Raw genomic sequence first — 27,131 nt, forward strand, 5'->3', positions numbered from 1 at the left:
GCAGTTGACTTCCCTCCAAAATGAACTAACTATTTTGAACCCTTTCCAACAATGATTGTATGATTTTGAGATCCATCTTTTCACACTAAGGACAACTGAGGGACTCCTATGCAACTATTACAGAAGGTTCAAATGCTCACTGATGCTTCAGTAGGAAACATGATGCATTAAGAGCCGGGGATGAAAACTTTTGAACAGAATAAAGATGTGTGCATTTTCTTATTTTTGCCTAAATATCATATTTTTTTTTATTTAGTACTACCCTTCAGAAGCTACAGAAGATACATGTTTCCCAGAAGACTGAGTTGTCCTCAGTGTAAAAAAATGGATCTCAAAATTATACAGTCATTATTAAAAAGGGTGCTGAAAACCAAAGAATTTGTGGGACCTGAAGGTTTTTTTTTTTTTTTTTTTTTTCTGGATTTTTCTAGGAACAACAAAAAACAAAACAAAAAACAGCTGTGGATCATTCAGGTATTAAAAACATGTACAGTATTAAGAATCAAGTGTATGTAAACCTTTGAACTGGGTCATTCTTATAAATTAAACTATTATTTTTTCTTCTTTTCTTTCTTCTTTATCTTAATTCAGGTCAGTACTAAATAAAAAATAACATGCTTTTTGCATGATCCCTCTTATTTTGGTAAAATAATTAACATTTTGCAAATTCTGCAAGGTGTATGTAAACTTTTGACTTAACTAATTGTGTTAAAAAACTAACATGACTTTATTTTAATGTCAGTTATTTCCAGTATAATTAATTTAAATGATCCTTAAGCTATTTCTTTGAAGGTTTAAAGTTTAAAACTTTATTTGACATAAAAACCTACTGCAGAGCTGGAACTATCCTTTTAAGATAAGAGGTAATAGATGGAAAATCCATCTAAAGATGTGTTTATTATTGATGTGCAGCCATGGAAACGCATGAGTTTTAGAATGTTTGGGGAACGTAAGTGTCCCATCTGTAGCATCTCTTGTAAAAGCATCACTTTTATTCCATATAATGGATTATTGCAATTGTGTAATGCGCCGTTGAAAATTCTGGCTGAATCTGGCCAAACTGAAATTTTATACGAAAGTCCTTCACATCAAGAAAAAAAGCAGAAGTGTAAGAAGACGTGGTAACTCAGCACAAGGAAAAGCACAACAGATGGTCCAATACTTGAGGGTTTTCCTTTTTTGTGCTTGCTAAGGGTTGCAACACTAATGGCTTCTCAAGTGGGGACAGGATAGGTTGAAAGCATCTATTTCCATGTGATCTCCATATTTGACCCTAAAACAGGATGCACGTTTATTATATTGTGCTTTTGTTTTTATTGGACAGCAAATTGAGAAAGACAGTTATCGGTGTTAAAGATGTAATGCATGCATGTGGTGGTGGTTGTGGTGGGGGTAAACTGCTGCTACCGGTTAGTATGAGTTGACTTAGAAAAATGCCTTTGATCAACCCAAGACAAAGCCATGTGTCTCATAAGAACAAACAGCAAACCTCAAGACTCTAATCACTCATCTGTAATCTGCACAACTCAACTGGAGGGAGAACAATGCGCCAATTGTCTGGAATTAGATTCAGCAATAGTTCCAGGTGTGGGATGCAACTGAGGTTCAGTCTCAGTGGAGCCTTCAACTTTAACTTAAACATCTTAAAACATTTTCATTCACTGCTCAATGCTGGTGAAGTGATCTCAACCCAACATGGTTGTCCAATTTGTGTGCAGTGTTTCCAACTGAAATTCCAGAAAAGTTTTTTTTCGCTTTTACATAAGTAGCATGATGTAGAATGTAGATGCATACACAAGAGCAAAGAATAAGAAGTGCTGACTCAAGTGCTGACGCACATGTCTGGGGACACTTGTGATGCTAGACAAAGAACAGAGTTTGGGTCTCTAAATCACTGAATGCAACCCATGCTTACGTGAACCATGTTTGCTTTTGGTCTCTTATCGTTACTAAGACAAACTCCAGGATATAAGCATGATTAGGACCTAGGATTATGATACTGTAGCATGACTGTGTAGTCAAATGCACGTCACAAAAGCCCATGAATTAGAAGAACATCAATACTTGCATAGCAAAATCAATGCGATATCACATTTATCAAGCATGTGAAGGAAGAAAGCTGTTAGTAGTCTAAATGTAATAGAATATGATCAATTAAAAAGATGATTAACAGGCCAAAAGATGAATCATGGTTTAAAAATGCGGTTTGTATTTGATGAAGGGCTTGTTTTGTTATTAAAGGCATCTGCTGTGCAAAAGGGAACTGTAAAATTCAGGGTACATTCAAGGACGGACGGACGGATGAAATCTGCTTGGCCAAGCCAAGAACACAGTGTTTTCAATTCTACAAAATGCTGTCGTTTGCTTCCATATTCCATAATTGGTCCTAAAATCTTACATTGAGTCAGAAGACTCACACTAGTTCAAACCACACACACACACTAACAAATCCAACACAAAACAGACTTAAAGGAATAGTTTAGCCAGAAATTAAAATTCTATTCATAATTTTGCTCCAAACTTGTATGAGTTCTTTCCTTCTGTTGAGCACAAAAGAAGCTATTTTGAAAAATGTTGGTAAATTAAAATGCTATGGAAGTCAATGGCTACTGTCAACTCTTTGGTTACCAACATTCCTCAAAATATCTTCTTTTTTGTAGAGAAACTTGAATAAACTTGAAAATAAGTAAATGATGACAAAATTTTAATTTTAGAATAATTTTAGAATAAAATTTTGCAGATAATATACTCCACCCCCATGTCATCCAAAATGTTTAAGTCTTTCTTTCTTCAGTCGAAAAAGAAATTAAGGTTTTTGAGGAAAACATTCCAGGATTTTTCTCCATATAGTGGACTTTAATAAGACCCAATGGGTTGAAAGTCCAAATTGCAGTTTCAATGGAGCATCAAAGGACTATACACGATCCCAGATGAAGAATAAGCATCTAGCAAAAAACATCAAATCTAGCAAAACGATTTGCCATTTTCCAAAAAAAAAAAATAAAATAAAAAAATGTATATACGTTGCACTAGCTCAACCTCAAGCATTATGTAGTCACGTTGGACAGGTCAAGCAGCTTGGTAATAAGGTAACAACAGTTGGTGCGATTATTCGCAAATGGAAGAAACACAAAATAACTGACAATCTCCCTCAGTCTGGGGCTCCATGCAAGATCTCACCTCATGGAGTTTCAATGATCATGAGAACAGTGAGGAATCAGCCCAGAACTACACGGGAGGATCTTGTCAATGATCTCAAGGTAGCTGGGACCATAGTCACCAAGAAAACAATTGGTAACACACTACGCCGTGAAGGACTGAAATCCTGCAGCACCAGCAAGGTCCCCCTGTTTAAGAAAGCACAGGCCCACTGAACATCTAAATGATTTAGAGGAGAATTCTGACTTTAAGTCATGCATAAAAATAAATTCTGAATTGAAAGTGTGAAAGTGTTGTGGTCAGATGAGTTAAAAATCAAGGTCTTTGGCATCAACTCAACTCGCCGTGTTTGGAGAAGGAGGAATGCTGCATATGACCTCAAGAACACCATTCCCAACGTCAAACATGGAGGTGGAAACATTATGCTTTGGGGGTGTTTTTTGCTAAGGGGACAGGACAACTACACCACATCAAAGGGATGATGGACAGGGCCATGTATCATCAAATCAGCAGGACAATGACCCAAAACACAAGGCCAAGGCAACAAAGGAGTGGATCAAGTAGAAGCAAATTAGGGTCCTGGAGTGGCCTAGCCAGTCTCCAGACCTTAAAGGATAACTATTGCCAAAATGCAACCTGGGCTGTTTTTTTTTTTTTTTTTTTTTTTTATACTGTAAACGAGACAAACTTATATCTAAAAGCATAATTATGACAAACGAGCCGTTTTTGAGATTGACCGTAATTTCTTTTTGTGGTCATTGGCCGGTGAATGGGAGTTCTAGGGGCATAACTTTGAGCGCATCAAAATCGATATTTTTACAACACTAAGAAGGCTCGGCACACCATGAAACTTTGCTTGAAGTATCGCCTGGGTCTCTACACATGAACTCGAGCATTGAGAACATTGTTTGTGTACACAGAGTTTACTAAAAAGAAAAGTTTTGAACAACTCACTTACACTGTTTGGGTTTCCGCTCGCAGCCATCGATCTCCGAATGCGAGGAGAGTAAAGATGGATAGCTCCTAAAGCATATTTCCATATAAATGCACGGCTAATTCGTTGTTTTGTCGCAAGTGAAAAACAATATTAACCTTCTAGTTGTAAAAAGAGCCTCATATAAGCCTAATATTTCGTCCTATGGAGTCCATTCATTCGCATTCGGAGATCGACACTTCTTGACTGGCAAGATGGCTGCGAGCGGAAACCCAAACAGTGTAAGTGAGTTGTTCAAAACTTTTCTTTTTAGTAAACTCTGTGTACACAAACAATGTTCTCAATGCTCGAGTTCATGTGTAGAGACCCAGGTGATACTTCGAGCAAAGTTTCATGGTGTGTCGAGCCTTCTTAGTGTTGTAAAAATATCGATTTTGATGCGCTCAAAGTTATGCCCCGAGAACTCGCATTCACCGGCCATTGACCACAAAACGGCCAATCTCAAAAACGGCTCGTTTGTTGTAATTATGCTTTTAGATATAAGTTTGTCTCATTTACAGTAAAAAAAACAGCCCAGGTTGCATTTTGGCAAAAGTTATCCTTTAATCCTGTAGAAAATCTGTGGAGGGAGCTGAAGGTTCAAGTTGCCAAACATCAGCCTCAGAAACCTTAATGTCTTGGAGAGGATCTACAAAGAGGAGTGGGACAAAATCCCTCCTGAGATGTGTGCAAACCTGGTGGCCAACTTCAAGAAACGTCTGAGGGTTTTGCCACCAAGTACTAAGTCATGTTTTGTCAACTTTTTGAAATGCATTTTTCTGGATTTTTTTTTTGTTCTTATTCTGTCTCTCACTGTTAAAATAAACCTACCATTAAAATTATAGACTGAGCATTTCTTTGTCAGTGGGCAAATGTACAAAATCAGCAGGGGATCAAATAATTACTTTCCCCACTTTAAGGCCCTTATTCCTCAGCTGGGATCGTGCAGAGCCCTTTGAAGCTGCATTGAAACTGCAATTTGGACCATCAACCAGCTGATCCCCATTGAGGTCCACTATATGGAGAAAAATCCTAGAATGTTTCCCTCAAAAACTTAAAAAAAAAAAAAACTTTTTTCGAGTTAAGAAAAATAAGACATGAACATATTGGATGACTTGGGGGTAAGGAAACTATGAGGTAATTTTTATTGTGGAAATATACTACTAAGAATGTACTAAAGATTATGTGATACTTTTAGAATGTTTAGAGTTTTTAAGTACAAAAAAAACTATGGAACCTCAAAATAAAAATGTAACTGATTTTTTATTATTATTTTATATCTCACAATTGCACATTTACGTCTTGTAATTTAGATTTTATATCTCCCAATATGACTTTATTACTTATAAAGTTTAAAATATGAAATAAAGTCACACTGGGAGATATCAAATCGAAATGATGAGAAATAAAGTTGTAAGAACAACAGTGTAAGGTCTCCAACCGTGGCAGCATTTCAGTAATATTTCAATGACAACTCAATGTGTTCAGTAGATACAGCGCTGGTGCCAAAGCGGCTGTGAAATTCAGCTCTATCAGTGAGGCGGTTGTCGCTCTGTAGGAGTTCTGGCTCCAGGGGAGATCTCCTAATGTTGACTGATGTCAGTGAAAGCAACACAAGAGAGCCCACGTCCAGTTCTACCCTGCATCTCTCTTTGCTCTCAAAGACACTTCCCCAAGAATGATAAACATGAGCGCGATGTTTGTTTAACAAAGCGAAGCCTTCTGCTGTGATCTGAGCCAAACTCAATATACGAGCAGGCATAAATAGAGACGACATTTATAAGAGACAAGAACACACACATTTAACACATTGTGCGTATTATCCAAACTCGACGTCTTGCTGTGGCACCGGACTTCTGCAGAGATGCAGAGTTCAAAGCGGACATTAAAATACTTGAATGCAATTTGAAGGCATTTGGCTTTTGCATCAATTTTTACAGAAAATGCAAGTGAATTAATCAAAAATGACATTAAATTCATTCAGGACCAAAAGTTATGTCACAATCAACGCAATTCTCAAGGTTCATATTTGTGAGTCTCCCACAAGAGTACAACTTTTAATTTCGAGCTCCAAAAGAACATTCTTCACAGAAACATGTGTGCTAAGTGAGCGTTTGATGTGTACGGCTCAGATTCAGCACGTTGATAGCGGGAGTAATCGGCAGTTCAGTTCTTGCTCCACTCCCAAGGAAGCCCTGCAACCGTGGCGTTTTACAGGCTCATTAAAGACAGTGCCGAGACATCGTAAACTCAGCAGGCTTTGTGTTTTCCCATCCTCTGCTCAGCTTCGTCTATCTCTCTCAGTTCTCCACTGAGGAATGATATGCACAATAGTCCAGAGAACAAAAAACTATTAGTCGAGACGCTGGAGGCTTGTTAATGTGATGTTGCATTAGAAGAAACAGCACGTACTAAAACCAGTCGCATGCTGAGAAAGTTTTACTGATGTTGTCCTTCTTTTAGTATTTACTTTCGAACTTTCATTTTCTAAGTGGCTCTTTTATGAAGTAATAATTGAGCCACCTTTGCTCAAACAGTTTAAAGTAGACCTACATTTGGCTCTAAATGTTGTTTTTACAGCGTCCTTGGAAAAGAGCATTGATTGCCGAGTGATTAATGCATGGCTGTTACCAAATTGCAGGTCTTGTTTCAGTTACGAGGCCTGCTGACCATTGGCATTGTGCTGCATTGCCAATAATTAGGCAAGCATCACTATTATTATTGTTCAAACTTAGGGTTAGGGATTTGAACAAACCCCTAACGATAAGTATTAAACTTTTGTGCGTGCTTGTCCAGCACAATTTGCACTACAGACGTGAATCATACCTCAAATCATGTGGCTTATTGAGGAGAGTAAGGGTTTAAACATTTGAATCAAGCATTAAACATAGTCTTAAGAATATGCCAAACACTTATTCCAACGTTATGTCCAAACTTTTAACTGGTAATATTTTACCAAAAGAAAAAAAAAAAAAAAAAAAAAAAAGTTTCTTGTACTCACTAAAGCTTTTCGGTAAAAATTTTGGTAATGCATTTATTTACTTATTTATTTAAGTAGAACGTGTCTCAGGTGTGACGTTACTAAAAGAATTGGTGTTTTTGAATAAATAGGTTGAGTAAATGATTCAATGACTCACTCTGTATGACAGTCAATTGATTCTGTGCTGAATGAATCATTTTGAATAAACTAGTTGATGAATGATTCAGTGACTCACTCTGTATGACAGTTAATTGTTTCGGTGCTGAATGAATCATTTTGAATTAATCAATTTGAAAGAATTGGCTGATGAATAATTCAAAGAATTAGTCAAATACAGTTACTGTTATAATTTTGTGATAATTTTGTAATGCATTTATTTTAAATTTAATTTTGAAATTCATAATAAATAATTTCGTAATGCATTTATTTTTGTTTTATTTACATGATTCTATGACTCACTCTTTATCAAGTCAATTGATTCTGTGCTGAATGAATCGTTTTAAATGAATCAGCTGATGAATGATTCAGTGACTATCCCTTTGACAGTCAATTATTTAGGTGCTGAATGAATCCTTTTGAATTACTCATAAATTAAGTCACTTGTCACCACCTGGTGTTATGAAGTAACATGCAAAAAGAGTCATTTATTTATTTAATAAAAGAATAAAATAACTAATTTCTGCAATACATTTATTTTGTTTTTATTTTTATTTTAGCAAGTAAACTGCATCTTAGGTGTGACTTTACTAAAAGAATCAAGTGTTTTTAAAAAAAATAATAAGTAAATAATTACATGACAGTCAGTTGTCACCACCTGGTTTTATAATGTAACATGCGAAAAGAGTCACTGCAAAACCCCCCATCACTAATAAAATTGTACGTTTATGAAAATGGCTAAAAGAATAAAATAAATTTTCAATGCATTTATTTTTATTTTTTCATTTATTTTTGTGAATAGAATGCATCTCAGGTGTGCCGTTATTGAAAGAATCAATGTTTTTGAACAAATAGTTTGAGTAAATAATTCAATGACTCACTTTTTATGACAGTCAATTGTTTCTGTTCTGAATGAATCATTTTGAATGAATTGGTTGATTAATGATACAATGACTCACTCTTTATGACAGTTGATTGTTTCTATGCTGAATGAATCGTTTTGAATAAATCGGTTGATGAATGTCACCACCTGGTGTTATGAATATGCAAACAAGTGTTATAAATACACAAAAGAGTCACTGCCTTATTTAATCGGTAGTGTCCCACAAAAGACCGATAAAAAGATTTGAAGTAAAAGAGTCACTGCCAAATCCCCATCACTAATGAAATAGTGCACATTTTCAAAAATGGCTAGAGTGCTGTTAAATAAAGATGTTTTCTCAGCTTCCCATTAACAATTGCTTCTTTTCCTCAGCTCCAATGTGTTTTCTTCCTATGCCAATCAGAGCATTAAGCCAAAAAGCCTGTGAATAAAAGTTGAGAAGGTTCAATTCAGAATTGAGCTTTTTGGCTTAATGCTCCGAAGGTTCTTTTCTAGTCTTTTTCTTGTTATTCAGCATCCAGTGAGGCTCCCACTCAAAGGGGTCTGGGGCTTTGCCATATCTCAAGCTGCTCTAAATGGGACGTACAATCGCTAATCCCTTGGCCTTTGAAGAACTCTTTTCCAGGGAGATCTTTGGTCCACGGCCATTACACAAAAAATAAGCAAAGACTTCAAATGGCTCCTCATGCTTTCCATACACTTCTATAGTCCATATACCGCCCTCCTTCCCTCCCCTCTCTTTCCTGTTAATGGAGTCAGATACATGGCATGTCTCCCACTGCTTGTGAACGCAGTTATCAGGTAAGGGGTGAGCAGCAGGAGCAATCTAAGAGGGCATATCCGTTTAGTTTCAGTCATTTGCCAGTAAACTAAACACTTCTCCTCCATAAACATTTTGGCCAATTATACAGCCGGAGCAACACATGTACCAAGCCCTCAAAGGATTTTAATTAGCTTACAGAATACCTAACATTAAGGTCAGCCCATTCAGCCTGGTGCTTGTTAGCTTTAAATATATATCTGAATTCTGGACCTTACTATGTGTGAATGCATAACTTTGAGAAAATGTTTATATTTGCATTGTGAGTTAATTAAATGAGCAGTTTATTAAGCTGATAATATAGGCCTGTCTTTAAATATATTTCATGCCAATTTCATTCAAAAAGGCATGAATGCAACAAGAGCAGCAAGTGTTTATAATTAAACGACTCTTATCGCAATCTGACCTCTTCTTAAACAGTCAGAGTCAAGAGTCAAGGGTCGTGTCTCTTTCCTGTCGAGGTGCAAGCCGTCTCCCTTTGAGCCGCATTGATTGTCAACTTGGGTGGTGCATTGAATACATAGAGACAGATGCAAAACATGCACACACACAGCAAACTTTCACTCTACCCCATGGCACTTCATCTATTCATTAGCTCAATTAATGTCACCGAGCAAAGTTCCCTTGAAGTGCCAATCAAAACTTGCATTCTTCACATTTGAATCGAGTAATAAATCACTTATGCAGATCAAATGCTTCTCTGGTTTTATCATCTGGCTTCTGTTTAATTGCCACTTCTGTATTATTATCGAAATGAGTGTTTCGTCTATTTATTCAGATGTGAAAGTTCTTTGCTCACTTTGATGTCTGAAATGGTACTACTTAGTCAATGCACTTAGCTGAAACTGCAAATAGAGTCCTGTTAATGGAAATCACACATGACAGTTCCAAAAGCATTGGAGGTCTTGGAATCCGTCAAATGGCCGAGTCGCCTTTCAACAGGTTGGATTTTTGGAAACCGTGCAGTATTGAGTATTCAACCAGAACTTCTTTCCATTCTATTTTGATAAATGTGTTTGCATCGCTCAGGTTCTCAAACAGCTCAGCCAATAGCTACATCTGGCCATTTGGCCAGCATCTGCACCCTAACAGTTCACCCATCTGAATACAAATGGGCTACAGGTCTTTACATCTTAAGTAGGGGTGTAAACGTTCGCTCTGACCGGTATTCGGTTTGATTACGATAATTTGTTAAATGATGCAATGCATCATAAAATCTGCAGTTTGGTCATTATTTTAATTATTTTATTATGCCGAAGACCCACATTCAACTACAGGGACAATTTACTTTTAAATTTTTAAATGGACTTTTTATTTAGACGATTCAGTTTTCATTTTACACAAGAAATTACTGGCAAATAATTGTATTTTGGATAAGAAATGAATGCAGAATACATAGCATATTATTATAGTAAATATAATCGATAATTAAATTCTGATGCACTGAATTTTCATTGTCAGATCATAATTCATCAGTGCAGTTTTTAAGCTGCCTTTAAGGTAGGTTCTTAAAAGAATCTGAAAAGAACATCGGTCAACTTAATTTCCATTTTTTCAAAGAAAATGCATTTTGGGTGCTAGTGCAGCAAAATATGTGACCCTGGACCACAAATCTAGTCGTAAGTAGCACAGGCGTATTTGTAGCAATAGCCAACAAAATTGTTGGTCAAAATTATAGATTTTTCTTTTGTGCCAAAAATCACTAGGATATTAAGTAAACATATTTTGTAAATTTCCTACCATAAATATATCAATACTTAATTTTTGATTAGTAATATTTATTGCTAAGAACTTTGGACAACTTTAAAAGACGATTTTCTCGATATTTTGGATTTTGTGCACCCTCAGATTCCAGATTTTAAATATGTATCTTGTTGTATCTCGGCCAAATATTGTCCTAACAAACCATACATCAATGGAAAGCTTATTTATTCAGGTTTCAGATTGTGTATTATAATCTCAATTTCAAAAAAGTGACTCTTATAACTAGTTTTGTGGTCCAGGGTCACATATGTGCATTATGTAAGCAAATAATGCATTATCTTGTATTCTAGCATGGACAGAGAGAATGATGGGAAATGTAGTTTTGTTGCACAAGCCTGTCAACTTATAAAATGGCTAAATGAGCAGTGTTTTCTAGTCAGATTTTCCACTATTCTTCATCATTAGTACTCTAAATTGTCTACAAACTAAATTGCACAGTCAACACTAACACCTTAAACCTAATTTTAATGAATACCAATCGCTTTCTCCATGATTTTTTTAATCACCCTGCCGCAGACTTGGACAGTTGAGACTTATAAAATGTGTTTGCAACTCGCATGTACAATCATTCCCAACATGACTTGAAGCCAACATTGTATTTAGTGTTCTAGTGTGAACAGAGAGAATGATGGGATATGTAGTTTTGTTTCACAAGCCTGTTGCCTCATAAACCAGCTTATTCTCTATTCTTCATCATTAGTATGCTAAATTGCACCATTAACATTAAGAATACTGATAAATACCAATTGCTTATGCCATGTTTTTTTTTCATCGTCATTCAACAGAATTGGAAAGTTGAGGGTTAAACAACTTGTAAATACAATAATTCCCAACATGACTTGAAGAAAACACAATCACATCCGTCTCTCAAAGACAATGCTTTTTTGGTGCTAGTGTACCAAATGTTGTGCATTAGGTGAGTAATTTATGTATTATCTTGTATTTTGGCATTGTAGGCTGCCATAGAGAATGATGGGAAGTGTTGTTTTGTTGCACAAGTCTGTCACCTCATAAAACGGCTCGCATTTTCTGGAAACCTTTTTCACTATTCCTCATTATCAGTATAATAAATTACATATAAAGTAAACTGCATCATCAACTTAATAATGATAAACACCAACTACCGCCAATAGCCATTCCTCAGACTTACGGAAAGCGGAGAATTAAAAAAATGTGCATGTAACTCGTAAATACCATTCCCGACTTGACTTGAAGGCAGCATTACAACTCTACTGAAATACTGCCAGGTTTGAGGAAGTGAAGGACGCAATGACGCCAGTCACCTGTGTCTCATTATGAGGCCGTTCTCACCTTCTGCAGCCACTGTGTGTTGTTTTCCATCGCTGACTCCAGATGTTGCAGCTTCTGACTGGACCACTCTCCATCAGCCGGCGGGGAGTCTCGCTGAACCACGTTGGTGCCGCTCATCTTTTCCGCACCTCCCTGACAGCTCTCCATCTCCGGCAGGATGAAGGTGTAACTACACTGGCCGTGCTGCACGCGGTGAAGCTTCCTCCGCCTCTCGCCTCCCCCGCGTCTCCCTTGACCGTTCCCGTTTCCGGAACTCACCAGACCAACGTACGCCAGCAGCAGTGCCAAATGCCAACCGCTTCTGGCAAACCTCATGGCAGCGGGAGCAACAGCAAAGGCCACCTGCGGTGAAGAGAAGGTGCCAACTCAGTAGTTCAAACTCTTTTGATGGAGGAGCACATGGTTGGATGGAGATGAAGAGGCTTTTTTGACTCTTTTCTCTTCACAGTTGGATTGCAAGACCTTTGATGCTGGAGAAGTTCCTGGTTTCACGAGATTCCCCTGAAGAAATGGACACAGGCACTGAGCCTTGAGTAACCACAACACACTCCCACAGAGAGATAAGAAGGCAATGAAAGAATTCAAGCAGAAGCGGAGACAGGCGACTCAATGAGTCTCCCAATCTGCAGGCTCTTAACACGAGCGAAAAGTAAACAAAAGAGGAGAACTTTCCTTTCTATCCCAGAGCGGTGTGTGAAATGACCGGAGTGAGAGAGTTCTGCCCTCTTATCTGGGAGCGAGGGAGTGTGCGGAGGAGCGGGGGGAGGCTGAGGGAGGTCTATTAACACACGTTCTGTCTCTCGTCTCTTCTGCAGCATTTCCTCACCCCTGTGGCCTGGAGAATAGAGAGTTTCTTCTCCCCAATCAAGGCTGTTATGAAATTGATTATGGGTCAGATTTTGCTCATTAAGGAAAAATTCTCCACATAATTCTCTATTAGGTAATAAAAGGGTTGTGCACCATTGAGAAATGGACTAGGAATGTATTTTAAATTATAAATACATTTCAGAATTTAAACTAAAGTAAAAAAAAAAGCATGCAGAATTGCACTTTCAAGTACAACCAAAAACAAAGTAAAATTTAAAGAAATTATTTACAGAAACTGTATATTTTTTAACAAGATACAGTTTGTATAGACAAAAACTTTGAATGTTGCCATTTCAGATGATAGAATGACAAAAAATAGATAGATAGACAGATAGATAGATGATAGATAGATAGATAGATAGATAGATAGATAGATAGATAGATAGATAGATAGATAGATAGATAGATAGATAGATAGATAGATAGATAGATAGATAGATAGATAGATAGAACAAAGAACAAATGATAGAACGATAGAACGACAGACAGACAGACAGACAGATAGATGGATAGATGGATGGATGGATCTATCAAACATGTAGTTTGTGGCTCTAACATCATTTTTAGCTTACATATAAGCTCTTTGCAGGCGTATTTTAGGCTGCAGATTGATGTTAGTTTTCATGAGACTTTTTAATGCACTATGCCCCTTACCCACTTGTTTATTTTTACATAATTCTTATTTTGGTTCAGTTTGTGGTGAGGCTGTGCTCTTGGGGATAGAGGTCAAACCGAGTGACTCTCTGCCCCGACTGAAATCATTCTCATGGGAAACGCGCGATAGAGAAAGCCAATGCCAGAATGCTCCTCACAATTACCCAAACTTAAGGGCCCTTTTTCTGAAGGTGAAACTTTACACGTAGCTATTCACCTTTCCTTTGGGAATACCACAGCCGGATTGATCCGATGTTTGTTTTCACACGTTGCGCATAGCTCTCCTCCACTCAAGGGTAGCTGTGTTTCATTGAACCTCCAACTCAGTTTTATGTGAAGTGCTTGGCAGGATTGACACAGCTCTTTTACGGTACGGATCAGGGTTTTTGAACCATTTCCAGCATCTATGTAATCCTGTCCCTTTGATATTGCCATGGATCGACTAAATTTAAATATCCAATATATGTTATGCAGTTTAATAGAAGTAAACTGTGTGGTTGACATGCAGTGTCCTGCATGCCATCTAAAAACACACTTTTTAATAGTTCAAAAAAGTCATGCATGCATTTTTATGACAGGAAATGTGCAATACGTGCATGTAAAAATTACTTTATTATTTTAAAAATTGTATAGAGTAGTCTTAGTTTTCATTTGATACATATACATATACATATACATATACAGTCAAGCCTGAAATTACTCATACCCCTGGCAAATTCTGACTTAAAGTTACTTTTATTCAACCAGCAAGTTTTTTTTTTTTTTTGGACCGGAAATGACACAGGCTTCACCCAAAAGCTAATAAGACGATGTACAAGAGGCATCATTGTGGAAAAAATTATTTCTCAGCTTTTATTTACATTTAAACAAAAAGTGGCATTTTCAAAATTATTCATACCCTTTGCAAACTGTCACAGTCTATGGGAAAATCCAAAGTTCTATACCATTCCAAATAGTCCAAGCTGTTCTAAAGCATCCTAATTACCCTGATTCACTCGGAACAGCTGTTTAAATCAACTCAACAGGTGAAAAACAGAAGCTCTCTGCTGTTGGTTTGTGGACAGTCATGGCTAAGACAAAGGAGCTCACTGAGGATCTGTGGCTGCGCATTGTGGCTGCTCACAAAGGAAAGGGCTTTAAGACCATATCTAAATGTTTTGAAGTTCCAGTGGCCACAGTGCAAAGTATTATTAAAAAATACAAGATGTTCAGCTTTCCGAAAAATCTCAGAGGACGTGGTCGGAAGCCAAAAGTGACACCTGTGCTGGCCAGGAGGATAGTGAGAGAGGTAAAAAAGAATCCAAGGATCACCACCAAGGCCATCCTGATGAATCTGAGCTCTGCTGGTGGCAACATCTCAAGGCAGACAGTCCAACAGACACTGCACACCACTGGGTTCCATGGACACAGTCCAAGGAGGACACCACTTTCCAGATAAGGCACACAAAAGCCTGCTTGGCCATTGCAAATGCTCATCTGAACAAAGAAGAAGACTTCTGGTCTTCTGTTTTATGGTCAGATGAAACAAAAATGGAATTGTTTGGCCACAATGATGTAGCCTTCATTTGGCGTAAAAAAGCAGTTCGCATTCAACCCTAAGAACACCATCCCCACTGTCAAACATGGTGGTGGGAACCTAATGTTTTGGGGGTGTTTTTCAGTCAGTGGACCAGGGAACCTAATCACAGTAAATGGCACCATGAAAAAGGAGCAATACATCAAAATTCATTAAAAAACAACAGCATCAACCACTTGGCCTTGGGCACCAGTAGACATTTCAGCATGACAATAACCCAAAACACACAGCCAAAGTGGTAAAGAAATGGTTAGCAGACAAAATCATTAACGTTTTGCAGTGGCCCAGCCAGAGTCCTGACTTAAATCCAATTGAGAATCTGTGGAGGGAGCTAAAGATCAGGGTGATGGCAAGGAAACCCTCCAACCTGAAAGAGTTGGAGCTCATCGCTAAAGATGAATGGGCAAAAATACCAGTGGAGACATGCAAAAAGCTGGTCAGCAATTATAGGAAGCATTTGATTGCTGTAATAGCCAATAAAGGATTTTCTATTGATTATTAAGAAGGGTATGAATAATTTTGGACATGCCACTTTTTGTTCAAATGTAAATAAAAGATGAGTAATATTTTTTTCCACAATGATGCCTCTTGTACATTGTCTTATCTTCTGGGAGACATCTGTGTCATTTCTAATAAAAAAAAAAACTTACTGGTTGAATAAAAGTAACTTTAAGTCAGAATTTGCCAGGGGTATGAATAATTTCGGGCTTGACTGTACATATACATATAAATTTTTTTTCTAGTAAGCCATAAGCCATATGTGTCATTCCTTTTGTCTAAATATTGTTGCAAAAAAAACTAATAAAAATACAAAAACATATATTGGTATATCAGTATTCAGCATCATCAGTAATAAGTCATGGGGACACACAAAGCTAGGGCTGGACGGTATGACGGTATATATCGTTACCGCCGAATGAAATGTGTACCATAATATAATTTTTTATTCCGTGTATACCGTGAAAAGTGAATAAGTGGGCGTGGCCAACACACGTGCAGCACGCGTGAGGCTAAGACTGGTCAAACCGTTGAATGCAAAACTGAAGGATACTCTGGGAGGTTGTAAAAACGTGGAAAAGGAGAAACGAGTCCTTTTCTTTTCTTAAATATTCAAGCTTATTTATTATATAAAGCCCTTTTGTACATTTTCTGGAATAACTACCTATATAAAAAACTATATCGTGACAGATATCGTTACCGTGAAATTAAATTTCTCATACCGTGAAATAAAATTTTGGTCATACCACCCAGCCCTACACAAAGCCTATAAAAACACTTGAGATTGACCTGGTGAACATTTTAAAGCATGTCAAGTATATATTTCCCTTTACACTTGCAGATGACTTTATCCTGAAATCTTGATGTTGAACCAAAGTTCATGCTATTTGTCAGCCACCTACTTATTCTTCAATCAGGAAACGTCACATTATACAATACAATAGCAGTGTTTATGAGCATTGCTTTGGCTGATGGCCTGATTCAGTCAGGGCTGCTGGATTTAGTTACCTAATGTAGAATTTTTGTTTTACAACAACAACAAGAGCCTAATTCAGACCAGAAATGACCAGGGGAGAAAAAACAGCTCCCTGTCAGAAATCATCTGCCCTGAAAATTAACTCAAGGTCATCTTTCTGGACAGTTCCAGTGTTGTCCTTTTATGGAGCCCTTGTCATCCCTCAAACTGTACGGTTTAATTGCATTAATTGTGTAGATTGTTTGCAATCTACAGAACAGTTATATAAGACGTAAATGAATCATAGAGACCTGACTTTGTAGAAATAAACCTAATATGGTTTTTCACGGCCACAAAATATATTCAATAAGTCAATTAAAAGGGTTGATGAAAGGGTCAAGAATGAGATAAAATACTCAAATGTGATTGTCAGACATTGAACGTGTAAATCTCTGAGAACCTCTTGCCCTTCAGCTTTGTTCAGATGGTGATGTAAGCCGCTTTCACTAATGTTCCTCTGCCATTTTTACCTCAAGTTCCCTATAAAGATTGTACATCAGTTTCAAATATTGCTTTTTATACTGCTAAGATTATTTAAAGTTTAAAAAATTAATGTAAGAAATACCCCATAAAATCTATTTGTATGAGAAAAAATTATTATCAAAAACTACACTTACAGTAATATGAATTTAAATGTATTGTACTTAAAATTTGTTTGCATTTATTTGCAATTTAATCTTTTTAGAATTGCTTTTATTTTATTATTTTATTACTCATGTTTATTTTTGTTTTAATTGTTTTTCAGTTCTCTGTGTTAAAAACAACACTTACTGATGTTACATCGATTTAATTTAATTCTAATTTGTATTCTAAATTGAAATTCAAGTGAATTTAATCTTAGATTAAATTAATTTATTAAAGATTAGATCCTAATTTTTTTTTAAAAGATGGCTTTAAATAAATTTTTCCTCTTGCATGTTTATTTTAAATTATTTTCTGTTCCTTGTATATGTGTTTTATGAAGCCCATTTTAAAGGTGCCATATAAAATAAAACAAATCTAATATATATATATATATATATATATATATATATGTATGTGTGTGTGTGTGTGTGTGTGTGTGTGTGTGTGTGTGTGTGTGTGTGTGTGTGTGTGTGTGTGTGTGTGTGTGTGTGTGTGTGTGTGTGTGTGTGTGTGTGTGTGTGTGTGTGTGTGTGTGTGTGACCCTGGACCACAAAACCAGTCATAAGGTTAAATTTGACAAAACTGAGATTTATACATCATATGAAAGCTCAATAAATAAGCTTTCTATTGATGTATGGTTTGTTAGGATAGGACAATATTTGACTGAGATACATCTATTTGAAATCAGAAATCTGAGGATGCAAAAAAATCAAAAAGACTGAGAAAATCACCTTTAAAGTTGTCCAAATTAGGTTCTTAACAATGCATATTACAAATCAAAAATTACATTTTGATATGTTTACAGTAGGAATTTTACAAAAAAATTTTCATGGAACATGAACTTTACTTAATTTCTTAATGATTTTTGGCATAAAAGAAAAAAGACTGGTTTTGTGGTCCAGGGTCACATATATGAGATGATGATGAGATGAGATGAGATTCAACTTTATTGTCATTACCCATGTACAAGTACAAATATATATATATATATATATAAAAACCTAAAACTTTTTATTACTGAATTAAAAAAATTAAATAAAATAATAATAATAATTATTATTATTATTTGTTAAAAATACATTCTACATTTTCTAAATTAAATTTTTGTTTTATTATTTTATTATGCATATTTTAGTTTTGTTGTTGTTGTTGTTGTTGTGTTGTTAAAAACTACACATACAAAATTTATATGGATTTAATTTTATTCTAATTTAGGTCAATTCAATTTAATCTTAGCTTAAATTATTTTATTAAAGATTAGATTAAATTTTTTTAAGGATGGGTTCTTTATTTTATTCTTTTATTATGCATGTTTATTTTGTTTTAATTAATCTTCTGTTCTGTGTTAAAAACTACACTTACTGAAGTTATATAGATTTCATTTCATTATGGTTTGTAATCTAAATTGGAATTTAAGTTAATTTAATTTAATTTTAGAATTTATCATTTAATAATTTATATTAAAATATTAATATAATACAAAATAAAAAAAAACTACAAATGTTTATCACAGAATGAATTATTTAAAAAATAATAAAAAAAATTTATAATTAATAATTATCATTATTAAGAATTAATTCTAAATTCACTTTTGAATGGCACACATAACCCTGCTAGTTGGTCCCACAATGTAAACTTGGTGGCAGGGCCAAAACTACTCCCACCCAAGGTAATTGTTGGGGGAAATGTTATGTTATGTTTTTTGTGGGTCTGACGTCTGACACTGCAGCATTAACACTGCTGGTACTCATAATGAAAGCTCTTATCATGTCTAAAGGGACCGCCAGCTTCCAACTAGAAATTGGCTGCATAATTTATCAGTAAACCGCTGATTTATCATGCATGCGTTCGAGGTTCCAAGTTACGACATTGTTTATAGTACAGATGATGATAATAGTTAATGATCCTAAAGGTTAATTTCACTCTTTCAGCCTCTGTTGAATCAAAGCGTGCTTTGTTGAAATACAAGAGTGATTTTGAGGCACACATGACATTTAGGTCATGCACGCATGTGCAAGGTTTGTTGTACCGATACTGGTTTCAAAGGAATTACCTCACAAATACACAGCTAAAATGTTTGAGAAACTCCTCAAATTGTCACCATGTGTCAGAAACATACGCACACGAGTTTTCTTAGTTGGATTCTGAAGGTGATAAATGGTGAAATTTGAAAACCAATTAAGTAGATATTTAGTTACATATTGGCAATTTCTCCTAAATAAAAAGTCTCTTTCAGAGATCAAACGTGTGAAGATTTATTCAGACAGCTTTTATGTCTGTAAGATTAGAAGAACTGAAAACTATACTGATGTATAAACCATAATTATACATTTTTTTGGCACTCTGCACTTTCTTTTTTACTCTTGTTCGCTTTCATTTTCAAAGATTAGGTCAAGACGTGCCTCACTCTCTCAGTAATATTCTCCACCTGTACAAACACACACACACTCACTCTTGAAGCCCTACAAAAATAAAAGCATCAGAACAGTATGACAACTTTTCAGTTTGGACTGTCTGAGTGTGATGATAAGGATGATTAATTCACTTCCCCCGTGATGATTCGGTAGCATTTATAATTGCCCATGGAAGTGCATTAAAGAACATTAAAAGCCTTCATTAGGCTGACAGAACTGTGTATTTCGCTGAGTAGGCTTTAAAGAGAGTTCTTACTGTAGTGCTAGAATTATGCTCAATAAATAAATGGAAGGAATAGTTCATCAAAAAAAAATGATTTTGCTGAAAATGTACTCACCCTCAGGCCATGTAGATGAGTTTGTTTCTTCATTGGAGCAAATAGAGAAATTCAACATTACATAATTTGCTCATTAATGGATCCTCTGTAGCAAATGGGCGCCGTTCAAACAGCTGATAAAAACATCACAATAAATTCAGTGCATCAATTAACATCTTGTGAAGCCAAAAGCTGCATGTTTATACAATAAACAAATCCATCACTAAGATGTTTTTAACTTTAACATTTGCTTCCGGCTAACATATGACTCCATAATCCATAATATTGCTTTCTACAGTTAAAATGTTGCTTTGTCTGAATCAGGAGAGAAATATGCACAGATCAAGCACTGTTACAAGCCAAAACAGTCCAAAACAGTTCTAAACAAATATGTTTGATTGATTTTGATCTAAAAGGACAACAAGGGATGGACTTTTTCCACTGGATGAAGCATTGTAATAGATTACAGACTTGTATTATGACAAGAAGCAACAATTTACAGTTAAAATCCCTTAATAATGGATTTGCTTCTCACAAACATGCAACTTTTTGCCTCACAACCCTAGTTGAAGTGAAAATTAAATACACTAAAATGCATTTAAAATCCATTTATTTAATGCTATGTATATTCCTAAATGCATTTACACTGCAAAAAATGCTTTTCTTACTTTTTTATTTTTTTGTCTTGCTTCCAGCTAAAATATCTTAAAATTCTTAAATCAAGAAGGATTTTCTAGACAAGTAAAAATTATTTTCTTGTTTTCAGAAAAAACAAGTCAAAAGTAAGTGAGTTTTTGCTTAGAACAAGCAAAATAATCTGCCAATGGGGTAAGCAAAAAAATATTATTTCAAACAGAAAACAAGATTTTTTTTTTTTACCCCATTGGCAGATTATTTTGCTTGTTTCAAGCAAAAACGCACTTAATTTTGACTTGTTTTTTTTTTTAAACAAGACAATCATTTTTACTCGTCTAGAAAGTCCTTCTTGATTTAAGAATTTTTAGATATTTTGGCTGGAAATAAGACAAAAAATCTAAGTAAGAAAAGCATTTTTGCACTGTACATATTACTTACTTAATAAAAATACCCTGCAATTGTACTTTTAGTACTAAACTGATATATTTAAAGTCTGCTAAATTGGAACATCTGATTTTGTACTTAATGCATTTTAATTGAGCAGAAGTAGTGCTGAAGTCCAACCAAAGATATATATATATAAGTATATTTGATTGTGCTAAAGTGGAGCTATTTTAAGTACAGTTTAGGCACACTTTAAATACTTTGTATTTTAAGACATATTATTTAAAGATCATTCAATCCTCAACAGTAGTTATATTAAAACATATTTTAGCTTTAATATTAGGAAATGTGCACTGTGCACAAGTAGTTTTACATCAGTAAGTCTCATGCGATCATTTTTGGTTCCACAAAGAACCATTCAGTCAAAGGTTCTTTAAAGAACCATTTTTTGCTTACCTTTTTATAATCTGAAGAACCTTATTTGCCACAAAGAATCTTTTGTGAAATAGAAATGTTCTTCAGATGTTAAAGGTTCTTTATGGAACCATTCAGACAAAAAGTTTATTTTATGGCATCGTGAAGCACCTTTATTTTTAAGAGTGTAGACTTGAACTATACTTAGTATGAAATAAATGCATTTTAAATCCATTACTTTTTTTACTATGGAAGTAATTGATGGACTGGAGTGGTGTGGATTATTGTGATGTTTTTATCAGCTGTTTGGACTCTAATTCTAAGGGCACCCATTCACTGCACTCCATTGGTGAGCTGATCCAAGTGATGTAATGCTAAATTGCTCAAAATCTGAAGAAACAAACTCATCTATATCCTGGGTGGCCTAAGGGCGAGTTCATTTTCAGAAAATATGCATTTTTGGAACCTTTCCTGTTTGCTATAATTTCATTTAAAATTGAAATTTCTGTCATCATTTACTCACCTTAGTCTTGTTCCAAACCCATATGATTTTTCATACCAGGCTGTCAGGCTCTGAAAGGACAAAAGCAACATAATACTAATAAAAATGTGGGTCCATCTGGCTTGTGCACTAGAATCAAAGACTTCTGAATCCCATATGATCCCAATTTGTTTAAAAAACATGAGGACCAATGAGTTTGAAATCATCAGGTCAAGCCTAGTGTGATGCATCTTCATACACTCTGAATATAAGCAGATTTAGGTTTGGCAGCTGTAAACTGTTGAATGTTTTGGTAAGACGATCCTGAAATGTGTAAAAAGAAGTCTAAAGGCTGAACACTACCTTGTGATCGCATATCGTTATGCAAGTCCAATTTCACTGCCAACGGAAACCCGAACAATTATTCACCCAATACCCTGATGCATATCTCTGTTCTCAGAAAGTTCAATCAAGTGGACGCTATTTGGCCCAATCATTCAGATATGATGAAATCTTGACAAATTGGCTGATATATTTTGAAACAGAGTAGCTATATTGCTAATTGCTTTGGATTGCTTTTTAATCATTATCCTCAGCCCGAAGATCGAAGCCAGTCAAGGTGATGATTGCAGCCAGAGAGCTAGAACGTGTTTTCAATCACATTTCCATGCTTGTTTTATCATGTATGTGATCTACAGCAGTCTAATACTCCTGGGGAAGCCTTAGCATTGGTTTTGACCTAAAACTTCACCAGGAGCTTAGTGGCATTGCAATTAGGCTGGTTTTAGGCAGGTTTAACACAGATATGAGATATGAAATACAAGAGAACCTTATGCTAAAACATACGACGTGTTTTGAGGGGTTTTTTGGCTTTGGAAATTATTTTGTAATACTCCCTTTAGTTTTGATGATAAATATTCAAGTGTTATAATATAAAAAAAACTGATAGCACAGAATTTCATTGTACACCTTTAAGGAAGTATTGGTGTCGTATTTTTGTCGGTCAACCCGAAAGTTTGCATCATTCTGGTTTCCTCAACCAAAACCCAATAGGATTTTTCTATTATCTTTTGGAATATTGCAGTAAATATACTTCCTATGATTCTTACATGTTTTGTTCATCATGAAACTTCTTACAAATGAACAAAACTTTAATGATTTTCAAGCCTAAATACAATCGTCAAAAGTAAAAAGCTAAATGTAGGCTATAAAAACAAACTACACCACAAATTAAAACTTTCTAATCTCTATCATTAAGCTTGAGACAACTGTTTTAGTCTTTACTCAAAAACATTTCCATGAAGGTTTGAGGTTGAATAGTTTGCAGGAGTGCGGTTAAACAAGATAAGGTTGTGAAAGTGTAGACGTAGAGTTTACCTGTTTGCCATTATGATGTTTAATGTCCCAACAACCTCTGTTGTCGCATTTATCCACTTGTTAGTCACCGCCAAGCTAAAAAAGAAAAAAAAAATCACAAGGGGAAATTAATGATATATTTTATGTCACAGAATAAAACATGAAAATATATTGAGCTTGTGTTAACCAGACCTTATTTCAGACATTAAAAGTAATTCAGACATTAATTTCAGACATTAAAACCCAAAAACCCATTTAGAAAACACTTCGACTTTCGGATGATGAAACTGGAAGTGGTCAAATGCAAACTCATTTCTCAGTTTTGGCCGACAAAAAAACATAATCCCTACAGTGCTCTTTACGATCTAGTCAAACTCAGATACAGTATATTTAAAATGTATTAATCACAGTAAAAAGGAACAGCATGATATATGTGAGAATGTTTCAACTTAAAGTTAAATTTAATATTATCAGAATGATTTGTGCAAGTATATCAAACAGATGAATGTTTTAGAGTAACACAAACCAAATGGCACAAATTCATCAGATCACAGTAATGTTTATACTTTTTATTTTCCACTAAAATTATGTCACTGAAAGATGACATTAACAGGATTTGATTTGTGTTAAGTGATTTTTCACGAGACTAACAAGATAGAAAGTGAAATTAAAGATTCAGGAAATTGAATTTTATTCAGATTTAATTTCTATTTTTACACTTAAAGGATTTTTCATGGTAGTAAGAATACCAACATCTGCCTGAATTAAACAAGTACATTTATATGTGATGCAATCTGGGAAAACCCATCAGAGGAAATTTGTCAAAATTAGGTTTTTATTAAATCATTACTCTATAGCAGAAAATATTTTGGCAAAATTTATTTGTTTAGTCCAGAAAAATGGCGATTTATTACAGCAAGCTGTTTGTTTTTCTTATGTTGAGAATCTGTGCACATTTCCCAGCAGTCCTGTGTAAACTACAGGACACAAAGTTTTATTTATTTATTAATATCGTTAGATGGCAGCATGCAAGAGAGCAACGCAGTCTTAAGTACTGTAGCTGCTTACGTAAATGATCTTATTAGTTTCAGTTTGCACAATCTTCGTGATCTAAATGATGTTATAATGCACGATTTCATATCCAGAGATAAAGGACCGGATGATGAAGTTACTGAAGAAGAGGAGACCAATGACAGTCTTCAAAAGTCTCTTAACATACAATAAGAGACAAATTCCCTCTTAGGGTCTTTTCAAAGGTTTATTTCTTGCAAGAAAGGTCAGACAGTCATACAGAAACACAGGTTGCTGCAGAGTGTGACAAAGAAGGGAGGGTTTCCTCCACTTTTATATCTCTTCCCTAGTCTTCAGGGTTACATCTCCTAACAGCCTGTAACTTTCCACACATAGTAAGGAAACAGAGAAACACATTCTACTATATCCTATTCCCCTGATACCTTTACCTCATGACCTCTTCAGGGCAGGTTTAGATGAAGCAGAAACTTACACAATGTTTCATAAGCATATATGATAAGTAAAATGAATTTTTCTTCCACAGGTGATCAAAAGTTCAGAGACTATGCCCATAATAAACAATGTTTAGTTAGTTTGCTGTAAGTATGCAGTATAGCACTACTGACTTGACAGACAGCTCTTGTTATACCTATGAAGTGAAAGTAAAACCTGTCTCGCTTTAAACCCGTTTTTCTCAAAATTCCATTCCTGAAAATCATAGCTATAAGCTTTCATATGGTATCAAAATATAAAAAAGGTTTTGTTTTCCTAGATCACATCACATATGTGACCCTGGACCACAAAACCAGTCATAAGGTTAAATTTTACAAAACTGAGATTTATACATCATATGAAAGCTTTAAATAAATAAATAAATAAGCTTTCTATTGATGTATGTTTTGTTAGGATAGGACAATATTTGGCCGAGATACATCTATTTGAAAATCTGGAATCTGAGGGTGCAAAAAAATCGAAATACTGAGAAAATCACCTTTAAAGTTGTCCAAATTAAGTTCTTAACAATGCATATTACTAATCAAAAATTACATTTTGATATATTTATAGTAGGAATTTTACAAAAAATCTCCATGGAACATGATCTTTACTTAGTTTCCTAATGATTTTTGGCATAAAAGAAAAATCAATAATTTTGACCCATACAATGTATTTTTGGCTATTGCTACAAATATACCCCAGCGACTTAAGACTGGTTTTGTGGTCCAGGGTCACATATGATCTTTTAAAGAAGACCTATTACATCCAAAGCACGCACACAAAAAGCAGTTGTCACATGGCATGTGAGTACTAAACTAAGCTCTCTTTCATGTCTTATTGCACTTAAACTGTCATATACACACAGGTTTATGTTAAAACACACAACAGTCGGTAATGTCTGTGAAGGTAAACAGCTGGGAAAGAAATTGCATGTTTATATTTGATCGGTGTGGCAGCAGTGTTATTTACAGTAAATAAATCAATAAATCTACTGTTCTCGTGTCTCCTTTAAGACTGGGAATCTCTTTTGCCATGCAGGGCTTGACATTATTGTTTGTCCACCTGTCTGGGCCAAGTGGACTTTGCAAAAGGGCAAGTGAAAGAGAATTTTACTTGCCCGACCAGACAAGTAACCTGATTAAAACATCAATAACAAGCAATAACTAGCGCAGCACCGAAACTTTGGTAGGAATGATTCTTACTGTATTACTTATTGTAAACGGTGACTAAAAACGGACAGTATCAAGGTTGCATCAGTTGAGGCTCGTGCAGCCTATCTGATAGTGTTGTTTTTGGCGGCCGGTTTTAATTTTAGTTTTAGTCTAGTCTTTGTGTGAAGCTGTCATTTTAGTTTTTATTGGTTTTAGTCAAGTTCATACTCTTTTTAGTCTAGTCAAGTTTTAGTTAACTAAAAGTCTGAGCATTTTAGTCTTATTTTAGTCAGAATTCCCATAACTATTTACGTCTAGATTTAGTCAACGAAAACTGATGACATTTTCGTCTAGTTTTAGTCGACGAAAACTGATGACATTTAGTCTAGTTTTAGTCAATGAAAATTGTATTTTAGTCTATTTTTTTCTTTTATAAGTTTATTTACAGATTTAAAAAAATTGTTTTTATTATTTCTTATGGTTTTTGTAGCACAAGTTGATTTATTTTATGAAACTGTCCAAAAATCGCTTGGACATCTGAGACAAAAAAGCAACTTTTTCCACCTTTGACCACAAGATGTCGTTAGTGTGCAACGTGTTGAAAAGCTTCGAGTAATGAACGATACAATTGATGGGAAAGCCTCGGTGCTTTGAAAAGCTTCATTTTCCCATCACTACTGAAAAGTGCAAATAAAATGTGTGTGTCGTTTCTTCTTTTTCTCCCAAAGATGAATCCTAGCTGGCTCTTTATCTGTGTCAGACTTAACTTTATTTGTAGTCGTCTTCTAGAAAACGCCATGAGTGTGGCTTGAGGGAGTGACATCGCTTGCGTCTGCACAGTTTCTTAGAAATCATTTTAAGGCAAACATCACAAATATGCTGATTAAAGAAAGACCTCATAGAGTAGAGATAGTAGAGACTATTGCTTTAGAATGGATTACATCTTCCGCCAAAGAAAAAAAGGCATTTTTTTGCCCCGGACAAGTATATTTTATACTCAGACAAGTGAATGTCTGATTGTCTGAACCTGAGCGGTTCATTTTTTCACAGGCTTGCAGAGAAAGGCTCATCAAAAATTTACTGGGTTGTTCTTTTTCACGTTTTCTAGGTTGGTAGATGCACCGGGGACTTGATTACAGCACTTAAACACGGAAAAAGTCAGATTTTCATGACATGTCACCTTTAAAAATGT

The 27,131-nt window shown here is 35.3% G+C and overlaps 2 protein-coding genes across 2 annotated transcripts in view; both read right to left on the reverse strand.

Moving 5' to 3' along the window:
• The window catches only part of angpt4 (angiopoietin 4), a 53,070-nt gene extending 40,357 nt beyond the window's left edge, over positions 1-12,713 (reverse strand). Inside the window, exon 1 of the mRNA XM_073851344.1 lies at positions 12,047-12,713. Coding sequence (XP_073707445.1) covers positions 12,047-12,361 — 315 coding nt within the window. The 5' untranslated portion in view covers positions 12,362-12,713. The remainder of the gene's footprint in view (positions 1-12,046) is intronic.
• Positions 12,628-27,131, reverse strand: part of rspo4 (R-spondin 4) — a 32,987-nt gene continuing 18,483 nt past the window's right edge. The window contains exon 5 of the mRNA XM_073852585.1: positions 12,628-12,881. Within this exon, the coding sequence (XP_073708686.1) occupies positions 12,628-12,881 (254 nt within the window). The remainder of the gene's footprint in view (positions 12,882-27,131) is intronic.

This window comes from Garra rufa, chromosome 12, assembly GCF_049309525.1.
Source record: "Garra rufa chromosome 12, GarRuf1.0, whole genome shotgun sequence".
NCBI lineage: Eukaryota > Metazoa > Chordata > Actinopteri > Cypriniformes > Cyprinidae > Garra > Garra rufa.